Below are 26,108 nucleotides of genomic sequence, written 5' to 3'. Positions count from 1 at the left end.
ATAAATTAGAGAGAACACAGTGTAGCAGTTTCTTCATTTTTCCAAGGAAGAGTACATATAAAAGAGTAGTCTGACTTACCCTTCCTAGGGCAAGGCTTAGGATAAGAACATGTAGCAGAGTTATTTGCATTTCCAAATTCCGATCATTAAAAAAAAATTACACAACCTGGGGGTGAGGGCTGGGCAAGGTCAGCTGATTATATATATACTGGACCTGTAAAAAAGTAGCCAACTTTTTCCTGTGATTCTTCAAAGTCACTGCACTGAGAACCTCCACCTTCCATGATTATAACAAAAGTGGAAACCTCTCAAAGCAAAAAGCTAGGGAAGACCTTTTAATGGAACTTTGCCAGATACTAGGGAGCTATTTATTGTGTTCCTTTCCCATTCATAAATATTTAAAAGTAAGCCATCAGGGCATTGAAATACACACCCTCACTCACACACTGGATCAAGTTTTTTGGCTTTGATAGGAAGGTGCATAATTCCAGCCACAGATTTGTGCTGCTTTTCCGGATACCTCACTCCTCCCCAATATTTCAGAGTGACATTCAGTCGTACATAACTTACTTAATAAACACACAGGGAGGATCTACATACAGCGTTTCCCAGCCTGAAAACTGGGAACTTTTTTTTAAGAACCTCCTAAAATGCATTTCCCACATGATCATAAAAAGATCCTTAAAGGGAAGATTATTTAAATTATCATTTCAAGTGTGGGAATTAGGGGGAGGGGGGTGTAGAACTACTTTATTGAGACAAAAAAAAAGGTGCAACTTAGACAGGGAGGAGCTTGGACGCAAACCGCGCCAAGAAACATTCCTGAGATGCTTTGGAATTCTGGATGCTTTAGCATTCTGGAACGCTCAACGTCAGTGCAGCTGCAACACGCGGCGGCATCAGCACTGTATATAAGGAGTGGCTCCCTCGCTGCCTCCTCAGACGGCAAAGGGATCCCGGAGAAGCGGAGGATCCAGGCAGCAGCCCTGATATCCCTCTTGCTCTTCTCAGAAAAGAAGAAAACGTAGCAGCACACGCTTTCACAGCCCTTTAGGATTTAGACTGCTCTCTCTACAGGCACAAGAAGAGATCCACTCAGCCTGTAAAGCCGCAGGGAAAGTTTTAGACTCTCTCTCTCTACTCTAGTTTGTTATTTTATTTTAGCTATAGTAGGAAAACAGTTCCTGCGCTAACGATGAGCTACCAAACCACCAGTTATTTCTTTCTGGCTGTTGCCTTCCTCCACTTGATCAGGCTGGTAAGTTTGCGTTTGCATGTAACGTTGTTTGGGATCGTAGGGTTTCGAAGTTTTTTTTTTTATCTGTTTGCCATTTTTGGTCACTTTCCTACCGCGAAATATACCGCCGGAAAGTCGATCGTCTGCGTGTTTGTGTTGTGAAAGCATAAACTGGGAGCATCACTAACTCCTAGGTGCGGACGAGCGCTGCTGTCCATACTGTGGGCTGTTGTAAATCTCGGGTTTGTCTCTCTATGCATGAGCCATTTAGCACATACACTCATCGGCTTTTAATGTGCTTCGTTCCCTAGGCGCTTTCCGCCTGCCCGGCCGCCTGCCAGTGCCCTCTGGAGGTGCCCAAATGTGCCCCGGGAGTCGGTCTGGTTCTGGACGGCTGCGGTTGCTGTAAAGTCTGCGCTAAACAACTCAACGAGGACTGCAGTAAGACCCAGCCTTGTGATCACACCAAGGGGCTGGAATGCAATTTCGGCGCCAGTACCACGGCCCAGAAGGGGATCTGCAGAGGTAAGAGGCGTGTGGTTTGGCTCCTTTAAAAATAATAATGGTCCCCGTACTGCCCAAGTTTAGTAATTTTGAGTCCATGTATGGTTATGCTTTGTTGTTGGTAGCTTGGCAGAAAGGCATATGACTTCAGCAGTCTGGAATGCAATTCAGTATGTCTGGGCTCCGCTAAAAGCGCATAAGGAAAAGTGATTCCTGACTAACTTATTGTTCTAGCCTTGAGTCTCTAGGGGATTGTAGGGAACTTTACCATAACTCGAATTTAACAGAGCAGCAAATATGCATGCGTTTAAAACAGCGGGTCTCATCTCTAACTCCCTCCTTTCTCTATTAATCTCTGCAGCGCAATCTGAGGGGAGACCCTGTGAATATAACTCAAAAATCTACCAGAATGGTGAAAGTTTCCAGCCCAATTGTAAACACCAGTGCACATGCATAGATGGAGCTGTGGGCTGCATCCCACTCTGCCCGCAAGAACTCTCTCTTCCTAACCTGGGCTGTGCCAACCCAAGGCTGGTTAAAGTCCCTGGCCAGTGCTGTGAAGAATGGGTCTGTGATGAGACCAAAGATGCTCCTGAGGAGTTGGAAGGTTTCTTCAACGAAGAATTTGGTCTGGATGCTTCTGAAGGTGAATTAACCAGGAACAACGAACTGATTGCCATTGTGAAAGGAGGACTGAAAATGCTACCTGGTGAGTAAGGCTATTGTACATATTAGTAACACTGTATTGGGAGGGGATACGTTAAATACAATGGGTATAGTGCTTTACTGTACTTCTCATATATCTTGGTGCTTCGTCTCAATGAGAAAGTTTATGCCAAGTTCTTCTTCTTCTCCTCCCTTCTAGTCTTTGGATCCGAGCCATACAGCCGATCTTTTGAGAGTCTCAAATGCATTGTGCAGACAACTTCGTGGTCCCAGTGTTCAAAGACTTGTGGAACTGGCATCTCTACCAGAGTCACCAACGATAATCCCGACTGTAGACTAATCAAAGAGACCAGGATATGTGAAGTGCGGCCATGTGACCAGACCAGTTATGATTCCCTAAAGGTAAATATAGATCTCTGTGATAGGCCCCCTTTTTCTCCCCAGATGGGTCTAGGTTGAAGATGGATGTTACAAAGAAATCTTTTGCTAATAACATTGTTACCTCTTCCATACAGAAGGGAAAGAAATGCACCAAGACCAAGAAGTCACAAGCCCCAATGAAGTTTACTTATGCTGGCTGTTCCAGTGTGAAGAAATATCGCCCCAAATACTGTGGCTCCTGTGTGGATGGAAGATGCTGTACCCCCCACCAGACCAGGACCGTCAAGATCAGGTTCCGCTGTGATGATGGAGAAACTTTCACTAAGAACGTAATGATGATCCAGTCTTGCAAATGCAACTACAACTGTCCACATGCAAATGAAGCTTACCCCTATTACAGACTGTTCAATGACATTCACAAATTTAGGGACTAAATTGTGGTGGGGGTGGGGAGTTATCAGAATTTTGAAGTAACAAGCAACGGAGAAAAGAACTCTGTGGAAATGGTGCCTTGCCCATTTGAGGGCAACATTGAGATATTACAAGAGCACCCTGTGCAACTGGACACTAATGCAACAGAGATTTAAGCATACTTAAAGCTTCATAGTACTGGAGCAACTTTATTGCTTCTTTTTGGAGCACCTTACCTTAATCATGTGCTGTTTTCTGTTTGTAACTTATCAGATAAATGTTTGTTCTGGTTGTGAAAACTTTAAACTTTTCTAAACCCTTCAGTTTTAACACTATGCCTTTTTTATTTTTTTCCAAACATGAGTTGGAAGATACATTCCTTCCTGAGGTGGGCACTTTAGAGTGCTCACTGGTGGCAGCTATTATGTACCAACGATAGTTTAACTGCAAACAGAAATCAGTTGTTTTAAAGCTGAATATTTTATTTATCAAAATGTAGCTTTCTTTTTTTTTACCCCCTCCCCCCGTAATACTGGAATAAGTTGTAAATGATTTTAATTTTATATTCAATGAATTAAAAGAATTTATTTATGGATTTAATCATTTAATAAAGAAATATTTACCTAAGTGTACTCTTCATAGAAAATTTTGACAGGTAAGACAATTTGGCTAAACGTGGAAGCGTTTTATAGTAGAAGCTTGAACTTCTACAAACTCAGTTCCTCCAAAACCTAAATCAAGCTCTACCTTGGAACTAATGATGATTGATAGACTTTAAAATTATTAGTTTAGGGGGGGAAAAAATAAAAATTGCTCTACTCAAAGTGCAGTCCCTTATTCGCTAAAACAGATGAAAACAATTTAATAGGTGTACGATCAAATCTCTAAAATAGAGATTGCTTTGTTAATTACATTGTGAAAATATTTAAATTATCCTGAAATTTGCAATATAGAATGCAGACATGCACCATAGTGCTGAATGGTGGGTTTGAAGAGTTAGCCCAGGCTGCCATGTTACTTTGTATAGTTGCTTCTTGAAAATTAATACATTTATGTGGAAAAAGAATGTTTGTTTCCTAGAGTCTGTAGGAGGTAGTTGGCTTTCACTAAATTCAAACTAAATGAGCTTGAAGCAATGACTTGTGTTAATCCTAATAACTCAGTGATTAAAAGTAAACATGCTGTTAACAGGAGAAGAATGTGAAGAATTTCAAGTACTTTTCCAATAGAGAGTTAAGGCCAGCCTCTCTCCCTTTCCCTTTCTCCCTCTTTTTAAATATAATTAAACTTCATATTTTGTAGATGTGAATTCAGTTTGATTATCAGCATGGTCAAAGGGTAGGTGACTAGGATATGTAAAGAAAAACACTTTTTTTTTTTTACTAAGGCTATAGGAAGCTGGCATGAATGTTTGTACTAATGCTGGCTGCTACAAAGCTGCACTATAGACAGGACTGACAATAAAACTATGATAGCGTAGATTTCTCTGTTATTTCTACCCTCTTGTCATCAATACAGCCCTCTAGCAACATATTTCACTATACTCTTAAGTAAATTATTTTCAAGAAGCAGATGTGGGTGTTTGTGTTTCCACACTTAGAATATGGTCACTGTGAGTGCCACCAGATGACACAGATCAGTAGTCTAGTGTCATAGTTTAGGTTTAAGTTAACTTCCATTAAGGTTAGACATAAATACTACCACCAAATAAATGGCCAAAGGTCTCAGAACTTCATTGTTTGGCAGCTAATACTTCACCTGAAAAATTATAACCTGGTATTTTCTGCTCAGTCAGGTTTTCCCCCTCAAGGCATTAAACACTTTAGCATGTTTTGGAATTTACCAGCTGGCCCCCAGTCTTACCTATACCTAAACTTGTCTGTATAATATTTGTTGACAGAAAAAGTATGAAATTCAGTGGGGCACTTTTGTTGGGCTTTCAGTTAAATCTAGCAACAAAGAGTGTATACATCAGGATGTAGACTGTACATAGCTCATGGCTGGGGTATTGCCAACAAACTCACTCTTGCTGAGAGTTCACCACTTGTATGGGCTGGTTTATTGGATAGAGGGAATGAAAAGGGCATGTCCTCTACAGACATGTACACAGTAGCTGTATTTTCATTCCTAGCCACTCCTACTTTTAGTATGTGGCTGTACCTTTTGTTTGTTGTATTTTATTCAATATTAAAAGTTAACCAGAGTGAATTAGTACCCTTTTAAACAATACGCATAATGGTACTTCCAACTCTAATAAAGCAGAGTAGTAGTCATGCCCCAGCAAGAATGACATGCTTTTGGCCTTTCATACTTTACAAGTTTTGGGCCTAATCCTGTGAGCCTTACTAAGAGCAGTTTACCTGAAGTCAAGGAGTAAGGGTTGCAGAAGCAGAATGGGAAGCAAGATATACTAAATGGAATTCTCCTGTTAAAAGAAGGTGAAATTCTGGCCCCACTGAAGTCCATGGCAAATCTCCCAGGGTCAAAATTTCATACAGAGCATGTGTGTGTAGAACAGGGATAAGTAATAACAGAATTAACTATATTCCACACAGGTGTGAAATGGAAATAGCACAGAAATAAAAATACTAAACCCCACTAAGTTTGATACTGTAAATTTCACCTCCCACTTATTTTTCATCTGCAGCTTCTACAAAACTCTCCATCCCCTCAATTGCCCCAACAGAAAACCATGCACTTTGTATATAAAAATGGGAAACAGTATACTCATGGAGTTCCTTCAAGATGTAAATGGTAGGGGTTACAGCTAAATTCTGAATGCATTATTATAATTTTATTTATTGAGTAAAAGCAAAAGAAAGCACTGAAATCCCCCTTCAAGATAGATTATTCCTTTCCTGTTAGAGTGATACTAAAGCAGATCTATGACCTGCTTTTTATAGGTACTGGGGACCTTGCACCATTCATACCAAAGGGAGCTGAGAGTGCTCAACACTTCTGAAAAACAGGACATTGAATATTTCACTCACACCCCAAATACAAAACCAAACCATCCTATACAAAGCAGAGCTTCCTATAACCACGGCCAGATTCCATGAATTCCAGTAAAGACTTTGATATGCCAATCTATTCACCTGCAAAGAACTCATTACCATAATGAGCACCAGTATGCAACCAAAAGATTGAAGGAATCCAATATTCTAGCTATTATTCTATGTGCTTGTAAGTATCTGGGCTGTATTTTAATTCCCCCACCCACCCTGAGCAACAAAATGAAGTTAAGTTCCCTTATTTGATGCCTGATTTGGGGAGGGGGCAGAGAGAGAACAAGTGCAAGGGGACTGTTGCCCCCTTACTAACACTCAGTGGGGGTGTTTTGGTTGGCTAGCTCCCAGTACCAAAAGGGGAAGGGTCGATGGGAAATCAGGACCCTGAGACTGACAGTCCCCAGGAACAATGGAGAGAGGCCAGTGCTCCAGGTCAGCCGGACTGACAGGGCGGGCAGGCTAATCAGGGAGTCAAGAGGCCAAAGTGGATCCCGTCCTCCCTGTGAGCTGGAATTGCCTGGGTCAGACAGAGGGGGGCTGAGCTAAGGAGAGAGCAGGGGCCTGAGCTAAGCTGCTGGAAGCAGAGCTGCAGCCCCAAAGCCAGAGCACAGCCCAGAGAGAGCAGACCTGCCCTGGGAGCAGAGCTGCAGCAACCAGAGCCAGAGGGGCCAGACAAGCATCCCAGGAAGCAAGTCAGAGCTGGGAGCAGAGTCACAGAAGCAGCCTGCAGAGCAGACCTGTCCTGGGAGCAGAGCTGTAGCAACCAGCTCCAGAGGGGCCAGAGAAGCAGCCCAGGGAGCTGGAGGCAGAGCAGCAGCAGCAGCCGTGCTGAGGCAGAGTGGAGCTGGAGCTGGAGCAGTCTGGAGCTGGGTGCGGTGAGCAGCTGGGGAGAGCGAGGGGGACCCTGGGCAGGGGGCCCAGCACAGGGAGACGCCTCAGCCAAGACGCTCTGCAGGCCAGACTTGGAGGGGGATCGTAACCCTGACAGGGCAGGGGCGACGCTAGGAATAAGGGTCCTACTGCCTAGAGCCTCAGAGCGTGTGGCCACTGCCAGAGCAAGTGTCCAACCTGCAGCGTCCCAGCAGCACAGCCAGGGCCTGAGGAGGAGGCCTGAGACCTACAAGGAACAGACTGTGAACTGCTCTGACATTCCAGAAACGCTGTGATGGTCCCGGCCACAGAGCAGGGTGACGTGTTTCCTTTAACCTTTCCCATTTTTCCTTATTCTTTTTTAAAATTGTTAAACAACTTGTATTTGCTTTAAATTATATGAAATGATCACTGGGTCAGGGAGGTGCCCAGTGCAGAGAGTACCCCTGAGTGGGGACACCCTAGCCCCTGCCCTAGGTGACCACAGTAGGGTTGGGGGTCGAGCCCCCCAGGAATCCTGGGCCCAGCCTATTGTGGTTATGAGGACTCTGCCAGACAGGAGAGTAGAAGGGGAGTCCTCAAGGGCAGGGAGGCCTCTGGGTAAAGGAAGTGGGTGCGAGGACTCAGATCCTTTCGCTAGCCCACTTCACCGGGGTAGTGCAGAAGCCAGGAAAGTTCCCCACAATAGCGGGACCATTCCCCTGCTTACACAAGCAACACTAGCCAGGAAGTTGAATTCAAGAATTATATTCAACCATCTCTGTTGGAATGCCTCTAAAATTCTATCACAGACTAGCTGATAAGGAGATGTTCACCTCAATCACTAGCTGCCTGCAAAAAACAGATCAATTCCCTGATCACCTTTATTTCCATGGAGCAGCTTCAGAAACAGGACCATGGCAATGCAATCCCACAGTGGTGGGTCAGTGGCCCTAACAACACTTGTTACTAAGGTTGCCTGGCACTCCCCATTATAAGACCCTGTTTTCAGTTACTTATAACTTTGCTAAACTTTAAATGTTGGGGCTGAAATTTTCCATACTGGATTTGTTTCAGGTTTTTGGGGGTTTTTTTGGTGGGGTTTTCTTTTTGTGTGTGTGGGAATTTTAGCCAAAACACACAATCCATTTCTGAGAACAAGACTATGGAAAAATACATTGTTTTGCCCATGTTAAAAGAAATAAATCTGGTGGCCTTCTTTGATAATCTATAAGCAAACCTGTACCTTGGAGAAGGGACTTGACATTTGGGAGAGAGAGAGAGAGGTGTCTTTTGCTGTTCTTGTGAAAATCTTCCCACATTAGGTGAAGTTATATGCGTTTGAAAAACTGCACTATGCATATGTGCACAGAGACAAGATTTTAGCAGCCAAATTCCCCAAATATTTTGTTCACACAGGGCATGCTCCAGCCTGCGGCTGAGCAGGACTTTACCTGTAATTTTAGCTCTGGGCTGCTGCAGGTTATTCTGGGTCCAGACACTTGAACTAAGAGCAGGGAACCTCTCTCTCCTGTGCTCTCAAGGCCCTTCCTGCTGGGCCCAGGTAGAGGGGAGGACAAAGCTGTTTCAGTCAAATGTAGAGGTGGGGAGAGTAGATTGGGCCAAAGAGAATGGGGACGATACAGAACCTGAGATTGGGAGTTGGGGTGGGCAGTGACTGGGACTGCCTGGGCCAGGAGACTAGGAGAGTGAGTGGGGGGACACAGTGGTATTGGGATGGGCAGTTGGAGAGGTGAGACTTGGACTTGGTGGGCGAGGAAACTGGAACAAAGATGAAAAGCCTGAGAAGCAGAGACTGGGACAGCCTAGGTAAGGAAAATGGGACAGGGATGAGGAACCAGAAGTGGGGAAGAGACAGGGTTGGGTTGGAGGGAAACATAGGAGTCTGTGGCCATTGAAACACACTCCTCTGACGAGCCTGAAATGGAACCTAAGATTTCTCAGGCCTACACTCACAAAGGCACGTAGGCATTCCAACCTAGAAAATCACAGGAACACTGCAATTCAGAAACCCGAGTTAGGCTCCCTATACAATTAATGGGGAGAGTTAGGTACCTAGGAATGCAATCTACAAAAGCCAGAGTGCTAGGCAGGGAGCTGCCTAAACTAGCCAATAGGAGACCCTGATGACAAGGGTGTGTCTTAAGCCACACCCCTTTCATGGAGATGAGCAATAAGTCCAGCTGCAGAAAAGCACCTAGCTGTGCTACCTATCCATGAACAGGAATCTGCTGCTTGGAGTCAGGCTTAGGCACTTAAGTATTTCTTGTAGTAATTAATTAGCTGCCTGCCTTGCACCACATAAAATATCTGGAGAAGCTGGTGCTGCTGCTGTACACTTCAGAGCTGTTAGCCCAGTGGTTAGGGCACTTGCTTGGGATGTGGGAGACCAAGGTCCAATTACCCCTTTCTGCAGGAGGGGGAGAAAGGATTGCAACAGGGGGTCTCCACTTCTCAGGACAGTGCTCTAACCACTGGGCAATCGGATATTCTGATGGGAGGGGCTCCCTCAGTCTCTCCTATTGAAGCTGTTCCATTGTGGATAAAGTCATTGGAGCAGGGGACTGGACCCAGGGTCTCCCACCTCTCAGGGGATGCCCTAACTACTAGACTGTAGAGTCATTCCTCTCTGACCCACTGACTGTTCCATTGTGGATAAAACACTTAGTCACTGGGCCAGAGAAAGAGAGCACCTGAGAATTACTGCATGGTCCAGTGTGTAGAGCACTGTCCTTGGAATGGTGGATCCCATTACAATCCTTTCTCCCCCCGGCGGAGAATTAATTGTGTATTAACAGAGAAGCTCAAAACGTGTCTCTGTAAATGAAAACTTGACAGAATTTAAATCTGTCATAGGAGCTGGATATTGAGAGGGCCAGCTATGGCCTGTAGGTTGGGAGTTTGAGATCCCTGCCTAGACAAAACAGGGTGTGGAACTCATGAACAGAGGAAGCAAGTGAAGCTGTAATGACAGGTTGGTACCTATATTAATTTCAAGAGGCACTGACTGGTTCTGGGGTCAAGTCTCTAACTCAGGGGTCGGCAACCTTTCAGAAGTGCTGTGCCGAGTCTTCATTTATTCACTCTAATTTAAGGTTTCGTGTGCCAGTCATACCTTTTAACGTTTTTAAGAAGGTCTCTTTCTATAAATCTATAATATAGAACTAAACTATTGTTGTATGTAAAGTAAATAAGGCTTTAAAATGTTTAAGAAACTTCATTTAAAATTAAATTAAAATTCAGAGCCCCCCGGACTGGTGGCCAGGACCCAGGCAGCGTGAGTGCCACTGAAAATCAGCTCGTGTGCCGACTTCGGCACCAGTGCCATAGGTTGCCTACCCCTGCTCTAACTGATAAATTATTGAAAGAATTAAACAGCCAGGTACATCTACAAAGACCACAAAAATGCAAATGCAAATGCAAAAAAAAAAAAAAAAAAAGGATAGATAGTGTCTGGCATATGATAATCTCAGTTCATCACTATAACTGAAGAGATGAGCCTTTTATATGCACAACTCCTATATACATATATGTATGTAACTTCATCCACAACTGAAATGTGCAATGTTTTTTAGGTAGAGATGAAGGACAGTTTCTCTAATTCATATTATAGGGGAATTTTTTATGGTAACCACATGTAATTACCCAGAATGGAATACAGCTAGGTGATAAAGGTTAACTTATCTTTTTGTGAAGAGCACAATGGGATTTTTAATAGCACGTGCACAGGTATTCCATTTTAAATCTCATCTCAAAACGCCAGCAGTTCCTTCTAGCACTATGTTGGGGACACTGGCTCAATACAAGATTAGAAGCAAACCATGAAACCTACTGAGTAAGAGAAACCACTTACTCCAAAACCTGTGATTTCCTTGGAGATCTCATGCTCCAAGTACTGACTAAGTCTGACCCAATTAGCTTATGAAAACTGACAATCACAGATTGAGATGGTCTGGCTGGAAAACCAAGACATTTGTTGGTAAGAATTTAAGGTAGAAGAAATAGTTTTTCTACAAATATCTGCCCTTCCCTGCCCCCTTCTGCTCTCAGGTATACTGGAGCAATCCCATTAAAGCCATCAAGGATGCATGGGTGTAGTTGGGAGCAGAAATTGGCGTGAAGCTTATAAATAAGATACAGATGAGAATTTAAACATAAAAATGTCAGGAGAATCTCAGTTAAGTTTCTAACACTGTCCCACACAGCCATCTCCCCATCACATTCACCAGCTTTAATTCTGCCCCCTTTTGTGCACATGCACATACAATATGGGCCACCTGGGGAGAGTGGATAAGTTCCTGGCCTGTAATAGGAGTCTACACTGGATGCTTCGTTCAGCGGTGTGTAGCCCCAGGTAACCCCACTGGCAGGGGGTTCAGTAGCAATGGAGATGGTAAGGCATAGCGTAGGCGAGTAGAGGGTGTGGGTGTGTTCCCGAGTACATACCCTATATGACTCTAGTATCAGAGGGGTAGCCGTGTTAGTCTGGTTCTGTAGAAGCAGCAAAGAATCCTGTGGCACCTTATAGACTAACAGTCTATAAGGTGCCACAGGATTCTTTGCTGCTTCTATATGACTCTACTCACCCAAGCTGCACCTTCCCTTCTACATTGCTATTTTTAGTCATGTAGTGCCCCGCTACCTCTCTGCTGCCGGAGCCTTTCCCCACCGCAGCGAAAAGGAGCTGGCAGCTGGGACTCAGTCAGCTCTCTTCTGCTGTAGCCTTTCACCACTGGAGGGAAAGACTCTGGCAGCCCCCATTGATGGAGCCTTTCACCATTGCAGGTAAGGACTCCAGCAGTGGGGAGGCAACAGGTAAAGTCTCCACCGTCTTCTCACTGCTAGAGCTTTTCTGCATTGCGGGTAAGGACTTCGGCAGTGGGGAAAGACTCCTGCGGGGTGGTGGGGGAGAGAGAGAGCGAGCACAAAAGCTCCTCACAGTAGCGAAAGGCTCTAGCAGCAGGGAGTTGCTGAAACCTTTCCCTGCTACCACCCCCCTGCTACAGCCTTTCACTGACATGTGTAGCTATACACCAGTGTGTAGACACAGAATGCTTTTCACAGAGGTGTGTAGCTACGTATACCCTATATGCCACCAAAAGTGGTGTATTGTGCAAACATCGCCTGGGTATGAGTACAAGGTCCATTTTAAAATTGATGGCTGGAAAGACATTAGGCCTGATGCTCAGTCATTCTATTCCTGTGTGTGAATCAGTGATAGAGGGAGGGCAGGGAGTGGAACATATAGTTGTAAGCCACCTTTGCAAGCCTCATATACTGGGATTGTGCAGGGACCTGCCCAGCACCAGTGTGAATTACTGCAGCTTCAGGATTGGTCTTACACTCTGCTCCATATTGCTCCCTATGAGAACACGTGAATTCATCATCACGGCTCTCATTAGCACAGCGGTCTGCTTATCCAACTTATAAGTGCAGCTCACTGGACTGAATCTTTTTAGTGAAGAGACTGGAATAAAAGTTTGCTTCGCAACTCCAAACCATTTTGCTATTCAGATGGCATAGAATGAGATGACCATGCAGGAGCTGCCATTGCAATCCTCCATACCACTTATGGAACAGTCCCAGATGCCCAAACCCAGCAGAAGCCCCTTTTGATTGAGCACAAGGAGCAGTCAGACTACTGACTCCCTGAAAACTGTTAAGACAGCTAACAAGGCTGCAAATAAATATTAACTGTGATGCTGGAAAAGCCCTCAACATTCCAATGGAAAGAAAAATAAAGACATATTGGAAAACAACTTCTAATACTTGATTACAAGCAGAATTAATAGTTATACGCAATAAAGGAGGAAAAAACCACTAAAAGAATCAGATAACAAGTAATGGAAGTTTAGGAAGAGCAAAATAATCTTGAGAAATAGACTCTGCTTGGATTCAACACGTTAATTAAATACAAAGTTATTCCTCTTTCCACTACATTAATTTCCTTTTGGAATAAAAATTTTACCAAGGTGAGATACAAATATGACATGACTTCTTATCTTACCTTGTCAGAACAAACAGTAGGTGGGACAAACATCCTCATCCAATCTGCTCAGAAGGCAGATGACCTCGTTTCACTGTATTACAAATCTCGGAATAACAAGCGTGCAATACCCATTTGCCAAGATTGCCAACAGCACAGCTAGGAGATTTGTCCTACATTTGCCATGACATCACATTTAACAGTGCAGCGCAAGATGAATTTTGCAGGCAAGAGGCATGTGCAAATGCATATACATTTAACAAGATTGTGAATACTGAGAAGCTCATTGGGTTAAGTTTCAGAAGATACATGGAAATGGAATTTTTATTGAAAATGCAATGATACAAAAAATTCAAGCAAATAATCTGAAAAAATTAAATACCCAACCAGGGGCAAATTCTGTTCCCTCCTTGCATGGAATAACATGGCCTGAAAACAGAACTACTAACATGCTTCTGCACAGAGTACATACAAGGTCACAGAACCCAGGAGCATTATTGCATGGAATTTTTACAGCAGTGCAGATGGGAGTTTGGACAGTTGCCAAGGTACTAACAGTGAGTCTGCCAAATCCACTATCCAACACCCACTTTAAGAGGGGCTGTATCAAGCAGCAGCCACAACTGTAGCCAGGAAGATCTGCTCTTTGTCCTGGTGGGGTGAGGAGACAATTCTGCCTAGATCCTCCATGCAAAGCCCATTAACTTTTATATGGAGAATGGAAGTTTGAGCAGAACGAGCACTTCAAAAAGGAAAATGTGAAAAGATGTCAGAAAAAGCATCTACACCTCAGAAAAAATTCCTACAGTCAAGAATAGCTGGCAGGAAATACCCTTTTCTGGATTATTCAGAAGGCAGGTGATCTAGTACTGTAGTGTCGTCATCTTTTGAGTGTCTACATGGATACTGTCAATGTCAACAAAGAAGAAGCCATATTCCATCCTGCTCTAGAAATGGTTTAACTGTTTGGAATACAGCTTTGTGGCAAAGATCTTCATTTAACTAAAGATACAAAAAGCATGTTGGAAACAGCTTTACAGTGGGACACTGGTGTGATTGATATGCCATGGGAGAATACTTGCTGCTTGCATGCGACTCCGTGACACTGTGACGGGTGGGGATACCCCGCCCATGAATAAGTCTACTGGACTGCTCTTTGCCTCAGGGCCTCAAAGACCTAGTGGTCAGAGTCTGTAGAGTTGCCCTCGCTCTCAGGGCTGTAAGGCCAAGTGGCCGGAGTCAGGAACTCTGGCCACAACCTCGTGGAGGGTGATGGTTAGGGAAGGAGAATCAAGGTCCTCCGTACTCCATTGGGTCCAAACTCAGGGCCCTGTCAATGGCGGGGATCCTGACCATAACATTCTGACTATTCTCGGCCGGGCGGCTGAGGACGCCCCTGGGCTATTTCCTACTGTATCTCTTGTAGTCGTACTTCGGGTGCCTCCATGGTCTCCAAACACTTTGTTGCGGATGGCTCCTGGCAACCCTGGATTCTCCTTGACCTCCACCAGTGTCTGAGTCTCTGTCTGGGCTTCAGCATTCCTGGTTCCTGCTGTCGGAGCCTTTGGCACCTCTCAGGTGGGAGCCTGCGGCAAGTGTTCTTCCTCCTCGGCTGTCAGCCCAGACTGAGCTGCGCAGCTCCCTTTTATACTACTGCTATACTTGGAGCATGCCTAGTAGGGAGGAAGGGGCCTGGCTTCCTCAACCCACAATATGGAGTTAACCGTTCCCTGTCCAGTGCAGGGTGAGTACAACCGGTTGCAGACATTAATATTAAATAAAAACTCCATTTACACTCTCTCCCTCACACACTGTGCACATGTCTGTATCAATATCATCTCATTGTGAGATTGTAGGGAATATTGTGCAGAGCAAAATGTGATACATATGTTGTGGAGGAACTTTCCTTCTCTCAGCTGGTGAAAAAAGAAAACATGAAGTGTAGAAATTGTTAGAGAAGTCAGACTGACAAACCTGGCTGACATCTAATTTTATCCACAGAACAGATACAGTACATGAAATCGCCATGCAAGCTATCCCACATCACCCGCCAACGTGCATCCATCCTGACCTGAAAGTAATACATTGAGGAGTGAGAGCATAACATCACTTGGGCTGTGCCTCCACTAAAGTAGTTTACCAAAAGTTATATAATCTGCACCAATGGGAGCCCTGGTATAGAAAAGGCTACAGTGGCTTCTGATCTTTTTACCACCATGTTAATTAAGCCAGCTGAAAAGTCCTTCCAGTCTATCCTAATGTAATGGGCTTTTCAGCAGGTTCAATTAACAGAGTGGTAAAAGTAAGTTTAGCCAACGGCGCTTTGCTTCCACAATAAAAACTATTATGATCAATAGAGTTTTTATGGGAAATGAGCTAGAACAAGAAAAACATCATTAGAAACTATGCCATTGTCCATCAGTCATACAGGTCTGTGACACAGTGGGAGTGCAGTTCTGTTACCAAATTACAAAAAAGTTGGCAGGAAAAAGTCTACATTATCTATGTGATGTTTTCCTGGATTTAATATATCATCTATGACAGCTCTTTCACTTTCAGTATTTATACTGAACTTTCTTTGCTGCAATTTCTTTTTTGTTTGTCCTGCATACATGATTTCCTTCCATTTCACTGCAAATTTCTATCAAACAAAACCATATGCACTACCATAGCAACATTCTAATACAAACATAGGGTAATCTTTGTTCACTGGAGTACACAGTTCATCTTTTTCCTTATTAACAGAATCTGCATCTGCATACAGTTGAACTAAAATTCCATAGCAACAACACAAACACAAATTCATGGTGTATGTTTTTTTTCCCGTTTGGTAAGTGTTTTCAGGGAAATTGTTTGGAAATTAAAAAGATAGAATGCAGTGTTTGTGAGCAAACAGCTTGAATTGAACAACACTGTCACAGCTGTACATTTACTCTTTGGGGGCCCCATGTTGCAAGGTGCTGAGCATACTCAACTCCTACATACTTCAGGGGAGGACAGGCAGCATCCTTCAAGATCAGGCCCTGAATTATAAATGCCTCCATATAAAACATATAGAGCCAGCGCAGGGCTATGCACAGCTTAAGTCCCACCGAAGGGACTAAGTGCTGGCTTTGTGCTGGCCTTCTGCACAGAGATGAATTTCACCCACAGTGCACACAGACCATTTGATACATGATCAGGCTTTTAAAATTTTTTTTATGCTTTCTAGAGTCCTAGAGTATGTTTGCTAAAAGTCACATCACTTGATCATATCAAGAATTCTCTAGTACAAACATACTACAGCACTGTATTAGGAGAGACTGGTTTGCTCTCCACTGCAATAACCCTCACAGACCCAGCATATAGCCTCAGAACCTCATCTACCCCTTTTAGTGGCAGCACATGGGCAGCAACCTCCCCTCTTCACATTGTCTGGGAATGGGATAACTCCTGGAGCAGAGAAATACAAATGACAATAACTGGGAATCAAGACAACATGAATTCTAGACTCACTTTTTATGCAGACAAGTCTGTACTCTTTACAACTCATTATTAAGCAATGCCTCTTCTCCCAAATACAGGTCACACAAACTGGGAATAGAACAGAGTTCTGTAATAGGGCAGACCCAATCCCATCACTTAGCTTCACTGCCTCTTAGGAAGAGCTTGTCATGTCTTTGTCCTTGACCATGCGGGGTGTAAAATGGAGCTACTCATGCATCATCAGTAACCCACTGTTTCACTGTGTTACACATCTGCCTCAGAATAAACATTTATCAAATACTGGTGAAATTAAACTGTGTTTGAACTAGTCATGGAGGAAATTCAGAGTCATCCCCATTGTTCAAATTGGTAGCACCCTTTTGCCAACACAGGTGAAAACGATTGAAGGCAGTCTGGAAAACAATGGTAAATGCATCTGTTAAAAATTAAGGTTTAATTCTATCTATACTGCAAAAGCCTGGGTGATGGTTTGCAGCTTTGTTCTGATGAATTTTATTTCTAACTACAACCAAAAGAATTATGCTAAGTTATGTTTATTTTACCATTTTAAAGCAATGAATACTTTCAATCTGAAAGGCAGATTTAACAGTATTTACACTTAAAAACAAATCAGGGTTGTGTTTGCCTGTGACAAAAGAGCTTAAATTGGACCAGTGTAAAAATAAGGGCAAGCCATTTCTGCACAATTAATGAAAAACGGCAAGCATTTAGAAAAGTCATGCAAATTGTATCTACTACAAAACCATGTGCCTCAGCCAAATATTAATCATACACAGATGAAGTGCCCGGTTTGCTAATATCTTTGGTATTCTAATTTCTACAGTATCCCATGAATCTTAAGAACAGGAATCCCACTATCTTCTACAGATGAAACTAATTTTCTATCAAATAAGCTTTGGCAGTTATATTGTTTAGTTAAAATGAGAGGTTTATTGCTAATGCATATTTATGTGAACAGGTGCAAAACTTGTTTTCAGTAACTTGTGGCTACTGAGCCTGAATGCAGTAATCAGTAATTATGAAAGACCTAGTATTTCATTTGAAGTGAAGTAACATGGAAGTATCTATAACAATGGACAAAAATCCTTGTAAAAGTGGGTAAAAAACTAGCTGGTCTTCATGTGTTATTTTTCTCTATTACTATGAATTGTAAAAAGAAAGTAGGGCACAGGATGCTGTCACCAGACAGGAAGAAGTTTGGTTGTTTGAAATTTATCAAGAATCCAGGGCATAGGAAAGAGTCAGAGATGTGACTTCCCCCCGTGGAAGCAGGAACCTAGTCCCTTGCATGCATCAAAAGCAGCTAGAGAGCCAGGGTGATGGGGGTTGGTGGAGTGAGGGGAGGGGCAGCTGGGGAAAGGAGATGTGGTATTGTCGTCAGAAACAATGGCATGTATCCTATAACTGTCCAGTGGTAACAAGGCATCAACCCTCTCTCCAACACTTGATTAACTGGATGGCCCAATGAATGGAGCATTTGATGAATATCTGATTCCTATGAGATGATGAGAGCATACCTTATACCCAGGAAAGTTGGTGGAAAAATTGATCAGGGTTGGAGGGATATCAGGTGCAGGTTAACCATGACCATCTTGCACAGACAGAGCTACCAAAGTCTTCTGAAAGGAGCATGATGGGTAAGGAGCTAGCAGGACTAGCTAGCATCATGGGTCAGTGAAATAGGACACAGGAGTGGGAGTCAGTAGACCTGGGTTCTCTTCTTGGCTGTGCCACAGATCCACTATGTGATCTTGGACAGTCCTTTCACTTCTCTGTGCCGCTGTTTTCCTGTCTATTTAGGCTGTATGCCTTCTGCAGGGACAGTTTTTCTGTGTGTGTTTGGGAGTGCCTGACATGAGATCTCAATCTGAATTAGGGCCACTGTGTGCTAATAATCAAGGATCGGCTTTCCAAGTTCCTATCACATGGGTCATCTTAAACTGGAAGGCGGGTAAGGGATTTAACAATGCTGACTTGTGAACTTACAAGAAAAGTATATTACAAACACGTCCTGATCTTGCAAGCAGCCCTGCATGTGGAGATCCCCAATGCTATGTTGGACCATAATGATTTGAAACTAATAGTGCCAGGTAGGTGTATCGGTGCTTTACTGCCCCCAGCCATGTGTGCTGTCCCCCTACAGCAAATACCATAAACATGGGATCTAACCAAAAAACAAGCTGGAAGGTATTAAGTGACTCATGACATGGATGTGTACTATGGGATAATCACAGCCTGCTGTAGAATTTCACAGCAAATGTTCCTTGCCAGCAGGTGATGTGTTACATGAATCTCTATGCAGCATCTTTTATTTATTTTAAAGATAAATCTCAGAAGATATTCCATTAAAACCAGGAAATATTTACAATGTCTGATTTCAACAGATGAAATCACAATACAAAAGTACACAAAATAAGAAATATTTATAAGTCATAAATGTATTAGCATTACCTGCAGTTAGTGAATTTACTCAGTTCTGCTTATTTAAAACAACATCATGCTAACAATTCAAAAGCTCACTACTACTCTAGCCAGAAAAAAAAATGTTCTCACTGGATCCTGCACAATGCACTTAAATACGAAAAACTAAATTTACTGCACTAAACACATACATTGTTACCAAATGAAGATTAAAGTCAACAAGAAATTATGACCCTGTCTACAGAGGCTCAGCACAGCAAAGAAATACTGTAAAAAAATAAATTCAACTAGAAAAAACATTTAGGTCAAGATTTTTAAAAAAATAGTAGAAGCCTAAAGTTAGGCACCTAAGTAAATGGCCAGATTTTTAAGCTCTGTTTGAGAAATATTGAGCTGGGTTGTTAAGATAAAAGCTAGATGCCCAAGATTACTGCACAAGCTGAATGTACCTTTGAAATATATATTATTATGCTGATTTATGGAAAATGTATGGCTAGGACTTACCCTAAAGTTAGGCATCCAGTTTTGAAAACGCTGCCCTTAAAACAAAAAAACTGTCACAATAAATGTAATGAAGGAGAAAAAAAAAAAAAAGAAGTATAAGAAGCTGATCACACCCCCTTCTGTCAAAACAGATTTTTCAGGAACTGTCCCGTATTTCCCCTTCTTCCTCAGATGAGAGGGATGAACTGTCACTGTCCAAGTCCTCAGTGGATTCACTAGCATCTGAGGAGGGCATAAAAAAAAAAAAGAGGAGACCATTATTACAACACTGTTTTTCATTTATTTGCTCATGGTAGAGTATGGGTGTTCCAGAAAAAACACTTTATATTTCTGCTTTCCAATAACAGCGATTATTTTCTTGAATGACCATTTCACAGTGAGGTTATGAACACAAACTGGTGGCATCAAGAAGAATCTCACTATCGTGAGACAGAGCAAGAGTGCTTATAGATTTCTTTACATTTAGCAATAAAGGCAGAGTGCATTTGCCTCCATGTGACTTTTCTCCTCCATCCACTGAAGTTTGGCTCATTCCCTCAGCTGATTTGTTTTGAAATACTGCTTTCTTGGTTGCCACATACTTATAAGCCAAAAGAAATGCAGTATCAATTATTTGAAGTTTTGTTAGCGTTTTGATTAAGAGGGAACTCTTGAGACATGCTAGTTTCCTGTTGGAAAATTAAGATGCACATAATGATGCACATAATGTGTTGTGTTTATATGTTTCACTCCTAAAGATGAGGCAAGGCTGCAGAATCCTGAGCCAAAGATGATGTTATGGGTTCAGGATGCCCAGAGCTTTAGGACAGACCTACACTGTCTTAATATCATCACATTATGCAGCACACATTTTCTAATCTGGCCTTCACACACACATTTATTTTCTGACTCAGCAGGTACTGACTCCTACCCTGGGATGCTGGAACATTTTGTATAGTAGGGGTACTGAGAGCCATTGAATGAAACTAAACCCTGGATATGATGGAAACCACTTCAAGCCAGGCAGTGCGGCAGCACCCCCAGTACTTCTAGTTCCACTGCCTATGCTCCTACCATCCCAAGATGAGGTCATCAGATGCCAGCAGTTTGCAGCACCACCACATAAGCAATATAAATAGTCTTGGAAGGATTTGCTTTTTCTGGTCAAACTTTGGATTTCATGGCGCACACAAAAAACAGTATTTTCATCCAAAATAATCAAAAGCTACGGATAGGCAAAGTAAGAAAAATGCTTGACATTATTAGAGCGTAAAGATATTTGCTTTGTATATTTTGACATGTGATGTTTTAACTGTTATAAAGATTTAACTTTTTGAGTCTCAGAATCTATTGTCATTAAATAATTATCTGGCCCCCTACTATTGCCTGATTCCCCATAATTTCCCACAACTGTGAAAATTTAAAATGAGTACAAAGTGAAAATGCTTAAAAATATTATCCATCAAAATTATTAAAAAAAAAATTAAGAATCAAATTCTGCCAAACCTAAACAAACTACAGCTAGAGCAAAGTAAGGCTATGATAGAGACACAGGCCAACCTCCCCTTCCCCCATTGGTATTTTCAATGTTTGATCAGTGATTACTTCAAATAGGTTTTCTGGACATATGGTGTCAGCTGCTCTTTAATAACGAAATATTACGAAGAGGGAGCTAATGGAGCATCATTATTATGTTGTCAAGATAAGTTCTGCAGCTGGCAAGCACAGATAATACATGGAACATAGTGTGCACCTGTACATTTTCAATGGAATTTGGTCAAGAAAATAGAAGCATTTCACCCAGAAACATTGGAGGTCACATTTTGTCTACATTAAATCTAGTGTATAATCAATTAAGATTTATATGCCAGATATGTACTGAGTTAATGCACAAAGTGAGGACTGTTTTTGCCTCGCAGTCTTGAAAAAATGTCTGTAATTCCCTATGAATTTGACCCATGACTGACCCTGTGTGCTGACAGCAGAGTACCTGTATTTTTTCTTTACGCAAGTCAAGCATCACAACTTTCTAGAAAATAGTCTGACAAACTTCTGACTCAAAGATGCTCAATGGGCTTAAAGTTTGAATAGTAGTTTATTTCTGCTTTGTTACAAGTACTACTACTTCAATGGATAGTGTACATTGTTTTCACTCAGTTAAAAATAGTATATTGTTTGTTAAGGGTGGGGTTGGTAGTATTACCTATTAAGGTTACCCAACACTTCCCATTATAAGACTGTTTGATGAAAGCTATGATTGTTATGGTACTGGTGATAATGAACAGAAACTAAAGAGACTTTTGGTTAACAATCTTTGAATGGATTACTCCTTATTGTGTATATTTGGGGACATTTATATATATAAATAAAAACAACCTGAAGAGTCTCAACTGTTTATGTGATCTCTAGTCAATTTATTTTATATCTTTTCTTCCATCTTATTTTGTACCTTCTATAGATTTCCAGTCCATTACAAAAAAAAAAAAAAAAAAAAAAAAAGAGGTTGCACCTGGATCTTTTATGAGGTGAACTCGGCTTTTAAAAAGTCTTAATAATCGAATAATGTAGTTGGCTTCAAAAGTTATGATAATTTTCCTTCAAACCTAACTCCACTTTCTGGGCAGTTTCAGGATTCTTCAAAACACCGAAATTATATATAGTCACATTTTAAAAAGGGATATTTGAATCAAACACTGATTTTTTTTTTTACATTTAAATTAGAACAAGTGTTAGGGTGGTATTTTTCCAAACCTCCCCCCCCTTCCACCCACCAGGTGAGAAGGAGCTTGCTTGGATATAAAGGTAAATCCTTTAGTATGCACAGAGAAGGCCCTGCAGGCCATACAGCCCAAACTGAGCACATGGCTTAAGAGCATTATTAAAAAACAAAAAAGACATGTTAACTAATAAGATGTGCAAAGGTAAAAACAGCATGATCTTTCCGTACTGTAACCTTTACCCTTTAGTATACAATCTTTTGCTATACTATGTCTAATCTTGTTTGTAAACTTATGGTAGGGGGACTGCATTCTTGAATTTTTATGTAAACCCATGATGCTATATTAACAGCCATAAAAAGACTAAGCAAATTCATGGTTTGCTAAACCGGAAATGGGTGTCTACATTTAAGACAGCATCTTTTTGAACAAACCCTGCAATAGATGGTCACTGTCTTGAAGACATTTATTTACACATCTCTAACACATTCCTCAACATTTCCTCAGGTTTCTGGCCAACATCAGTTTTCTCTTTCCTTTGCTCCAGTCCTCTACTCTGAGTTCTTATGGAACCAACTAGTTAGAGAAGCAGTAGCAGTACAAAGGTTAGAATTTCTTTCAATACTTTATTTGGATAATAAGCTCAAAGGCAGTTGCCATAATAGCTCATCAGGCAATAATAAGTTTAATGACGTCAACCCTATTCAGACTTGGTTTTTAGAATTGAATTTTAGATCGAATTCTCTCATGCCAGTTATTACCACATAGGGGTCCTGTTCAACAGGGAAGGGCTCAGCTCAAGCCAAACTGGATAAGACGAAGACAAAGTTTCTCATTGAATGGAAATGTTCCAGTAAGTGTAATGTGTCTGCTTTTCCTCCTGGAGTGAATGTCTGTGGATGTAGTTGCAAGACAAAGACTTCAGTCTCACCCTCTGATGTGGTGCCTTACTTCTCAGGAGAAGTTAGAGTTTCTGTCGTTTATCAGAAGCTCTCAAGGTCAGCTGGAAAGGATCCCATCCCTTTCTTTAAGTGAGGGTAATCTAGCAGGATCATTCATTATAATCCAGACAGAACAGTGGTTAAAAGTCATGGAAGTTAGATGGCTAACCCACTGCAGCCAAGAATAAAAGTATATTTAGGATAGAGAGGTGAAATATAAATATTAATTAATATTGTAACACAGACCTTTCAAGTCTCAGGCCTGTAAAATACTCAGTCACACAAGGCCTTAGGCCTGAAATAGGTTGGTCTGACTAGTTTACTCAAAGATAAGCCTCTACTAGTAAAGATTAAAATTATGGTAAAAGATGGGTTAAGTGCTGATGTTCCGGAAACTATTCAGCAATCGACTGGCAAATACATCGCTATGTACCAGTTAATACCACAAGATGCTTGATAGAGAATACCCAAAAATGTTACTAATAACCTCAAGTTGTTATGGTAACTCATTTATGTAGGTGTTAATGAGAACAAGGGGAACTAAGGGTAGCGCCAATGAGAGATGGGGCACCCCTAAATTATCCATACTTTCACTCCCCGCTGAAGAAAAAGGGGTTGGAAACCTTATATACAAGCCTTAGCAGGTGTAAGCATAACTCAGGGAAAAAAAGGTGTTGTCCGGCCTGTGTGCCGGGGAGTGGGGTATGTAGAGGGAGATGTCAGGATGAGAACCCCAGGTGACAATGATGATGCAGGGAAAGAAAGACTGATACTCGAAGGTCCCCCAGCAGGAGATCAGATGTGAGTGACGCCACTCATACGGTTAAACACTTTGCAGTCTTTATCCGCTATTGCATTTCAACATTTGTGGGACTGTTTATCTGCATAGTGGATTTGTTAATAAAGGGACTTGTGATAACTTGTAAATTGCTTCTCATGTCTTCTAGGATCCCTTATTCTAATGATACTGATAGTAATACTCCTGATGCTGTAGCCCTCAAGAGACTAAACCTTTATTGATCACTGTGGTTTAAAAGATTAATCAATCACCAATCCATCAATAAGGCTATACCATCCTCCTCAGCTACTGCAGGACTGTTTCCTATGGTATACAAGTCAGTGTTTTCTCCAGTCCAATTCTGAATCTAGGTAGAGCCGTGTTTAAGACTGCCAAGAAAGATCTGCTGCAAACCTATTTGGGAGTTTCTCCACAGAGCTTTGTCAATATTACAGACTGGATTGTTGGAGCTTACTTTGGTGCAATGCTTGAATATTCAATTCCTAGTGCTGACATTCCTGATCTTCCAGCTCACCTACAAGCTCTTTGAGTTGATGCACCAATTAGGAGGCACATGTTATTGTTACCCATTGTATTTTTTCTAGTTAGATTCCCAGTACCAGCACCCTCCTTGTTCTCTCTGTTTTTTGTGCCTTTGGGGTCTTTCCGGATCCATTTTGTACTTTTCTTTTGTTGCACAGTAACTTATTTCTAAATTAGCTGTATAAATAGGAAGCAAGTTCCTCTCAACCAGATGGCAACTTCAACCTTCTAGCATTCAAACAGGCAGCCCACGTTTCTGTATTGGCAGCTTTAGATACCACTTTCCTGTGTTTCCTGTAGAGCAGAAGACAAAATGCCTGTGCCTCACTTGTCATCAGCATCACTAAAAATGATGCGATGAGTCACCCTTCTTCCAAAAGTTGTGCTCCTTCTGTTAGTGGCAGTTTGAAGTGGAGAAGAACAAAAGTGAAAATTAAAAAATAAAAATGAAAACTTCCTTTAAAGTTTTCAGTGCAAAATGTGATTTTTCCTCTTTTATTAAACTATCAAAAGGTGTTCACAACAAGCTACTTTGAAAAGATAATGTAGCTCTTTTAAGCCCATTGAAACTCCATCTTCTGAATTATCTGGTAGGCATTCGAACTTGTAATGTCAATTAATTGTCCAATGTGGGGAAAAACTACACTGGGAAATTACGCAAAATTGTGTCCTTAAGGCCAACAAGTGTTGCACAGCTTTGCTACTCATGAAATGTAATAAATAAGACTAGAAAAAAAGTCCAAAAATTATTTTATTGCTGTGGTTACACTACATACGATGTTCTAAAAACTAGTAAACAGAGTAAGCACAAATTTAAGCCATCTACCTAAAGGAATTAAAGCAGAGCATTCACAAAATCTGTAATAGATTTTTTCTGTCAATATTTTAAATTTAGAGGCAAATACAAAACATACTGTACATTCCTGAGATTAATAAAGGATGTATCCTTAATTATTGTTTATTCAGCTAAAATATCTAGCATAACAGGAAAGAAATTTATGCTTACCTTGGCCAAGAACTCCCATATCATTCTTGAGTTTCTTTAATACCACAAGTAATGTTGGGTACTCAATTACTACCTTGTCTTTCAAATTGTCTAGAAGGCTTTTACTGGTATGCAGTTCATCATAGCTTAAAAAAATAATTGAAAGTTTATTTTAACTTTTATAGCATCGAGGATATAATATGCATTTTCTTATTTCCAGAAATGAACATAATAATTAGTTGTAAATCATCTTGGTAAGACTAATTTTCAATTGGAAACCATTTTAATTACAAGCCAATGTTACTATCCATCTAGATCAAACAAACATTTTAAAGCTTAAGACTTTATCCTAAAACTATAGGAATGAGCGAAATGTAAGTATCTCTAAAGACTAAGAGGACCAAAACCTGATTTTGAATTAAATAAAAAAAAACCTCAGTGCGCAATTTGTTTTCCTGTACTAGTTGCCATTATAGTATGCTAAGTAAATAAACAGATGTAATCATAATTTTTCATGCTTTAAGGCTCTAATATTAAAGGTTTAATTTACATGCTTAACACTGAATATTAGTTTAACATACTGGCTTTTTAATTGTCAATACCTTATTAGACAGGTAGAAAAGATCATATAGGCTCAAACTGTCAGAACAAATTTATATTGGAGGCATTTACATCTATCTTGTAAAGGTAA

At 41.4% G+C, this 26,108-nt stretch overlaps 2 protein-coding genes across 4 annotated transcripts in view; one reads left to right on the top strand and one right to left on the bottom strand.

Moving 5' to 3' along the window:
* The first annotated feature begins 951 nt into the window (after positions 1-951).
* On the top strand, positions 952-3,552 carry CCN1 (cellular communication network factor 1). Its single transcript, XM_039486791.1, has 5 exons — positions 952-1,258; positions 1,549-1,762; positions 2,103-2,450; positions 2,607-2,809; positions 2,923-3,552. The coding sequence occupies exons 1-5, from the start codon at positions 1,196-1,198 to the stop codon at positions 3,220-3,222; spliced, it is 1,128 nt and encodes a 375-aa protein (XP_039342725.1). The 5' UTR covers positions 952-1,195; the 3' UTR covers positions 3,223-3,552.
* Positions 3,553-14,348: 10,796 nt separating this feature from the next.
* Positions 14,349-26,108, bottom strand: part of ZNHIT6 (zinc finger HIT-type containing 6) — a 55,526-nt gene continuing 43,766 nt past the window's right edge. For all 3 annotated transcript variants that reach the window (XM_039484096.1, XM_039484095.1, XM_039484097.1), the window contains exons 9-10: positions 25,439-25,563; positions 14,349-19,696 (exon numbers count right to left, since the gene is read on the bottom strand). In XM_039484096.1, coding sequence (XP_039340030.1) covers positions 19,611-19,696; positions 25,439-25,563 — 211 coding nt within the window. In that variant the 3' untranslated portion in view covers positions 14,349-19,610. The remainder of the gene's footprint in view (positions 19,697-25,438; positions 25,564-26,108) is intronic.

The sequence above is a fragment of the Mauremys reevesii genome, linkage group 8 (genome assembly GCF_016161935.1).
Source record: "Mauremys reevesii isolate NIE-2019 linkage group 8, ASM1616193v1, whole genome shotgun sequence".
Taxonomy (NCBI): domain Eukaryota; kingdom Metazoa; phylum Chordata; order Testudines; family Geoemydidae; genus Mauremys; species Mauremys reevesii.
The sequence above is the reverse complement of the archived record's forward strand: the minus strand, read 5'-3'. Positions and strand labels throughout refer to the sequence as shown.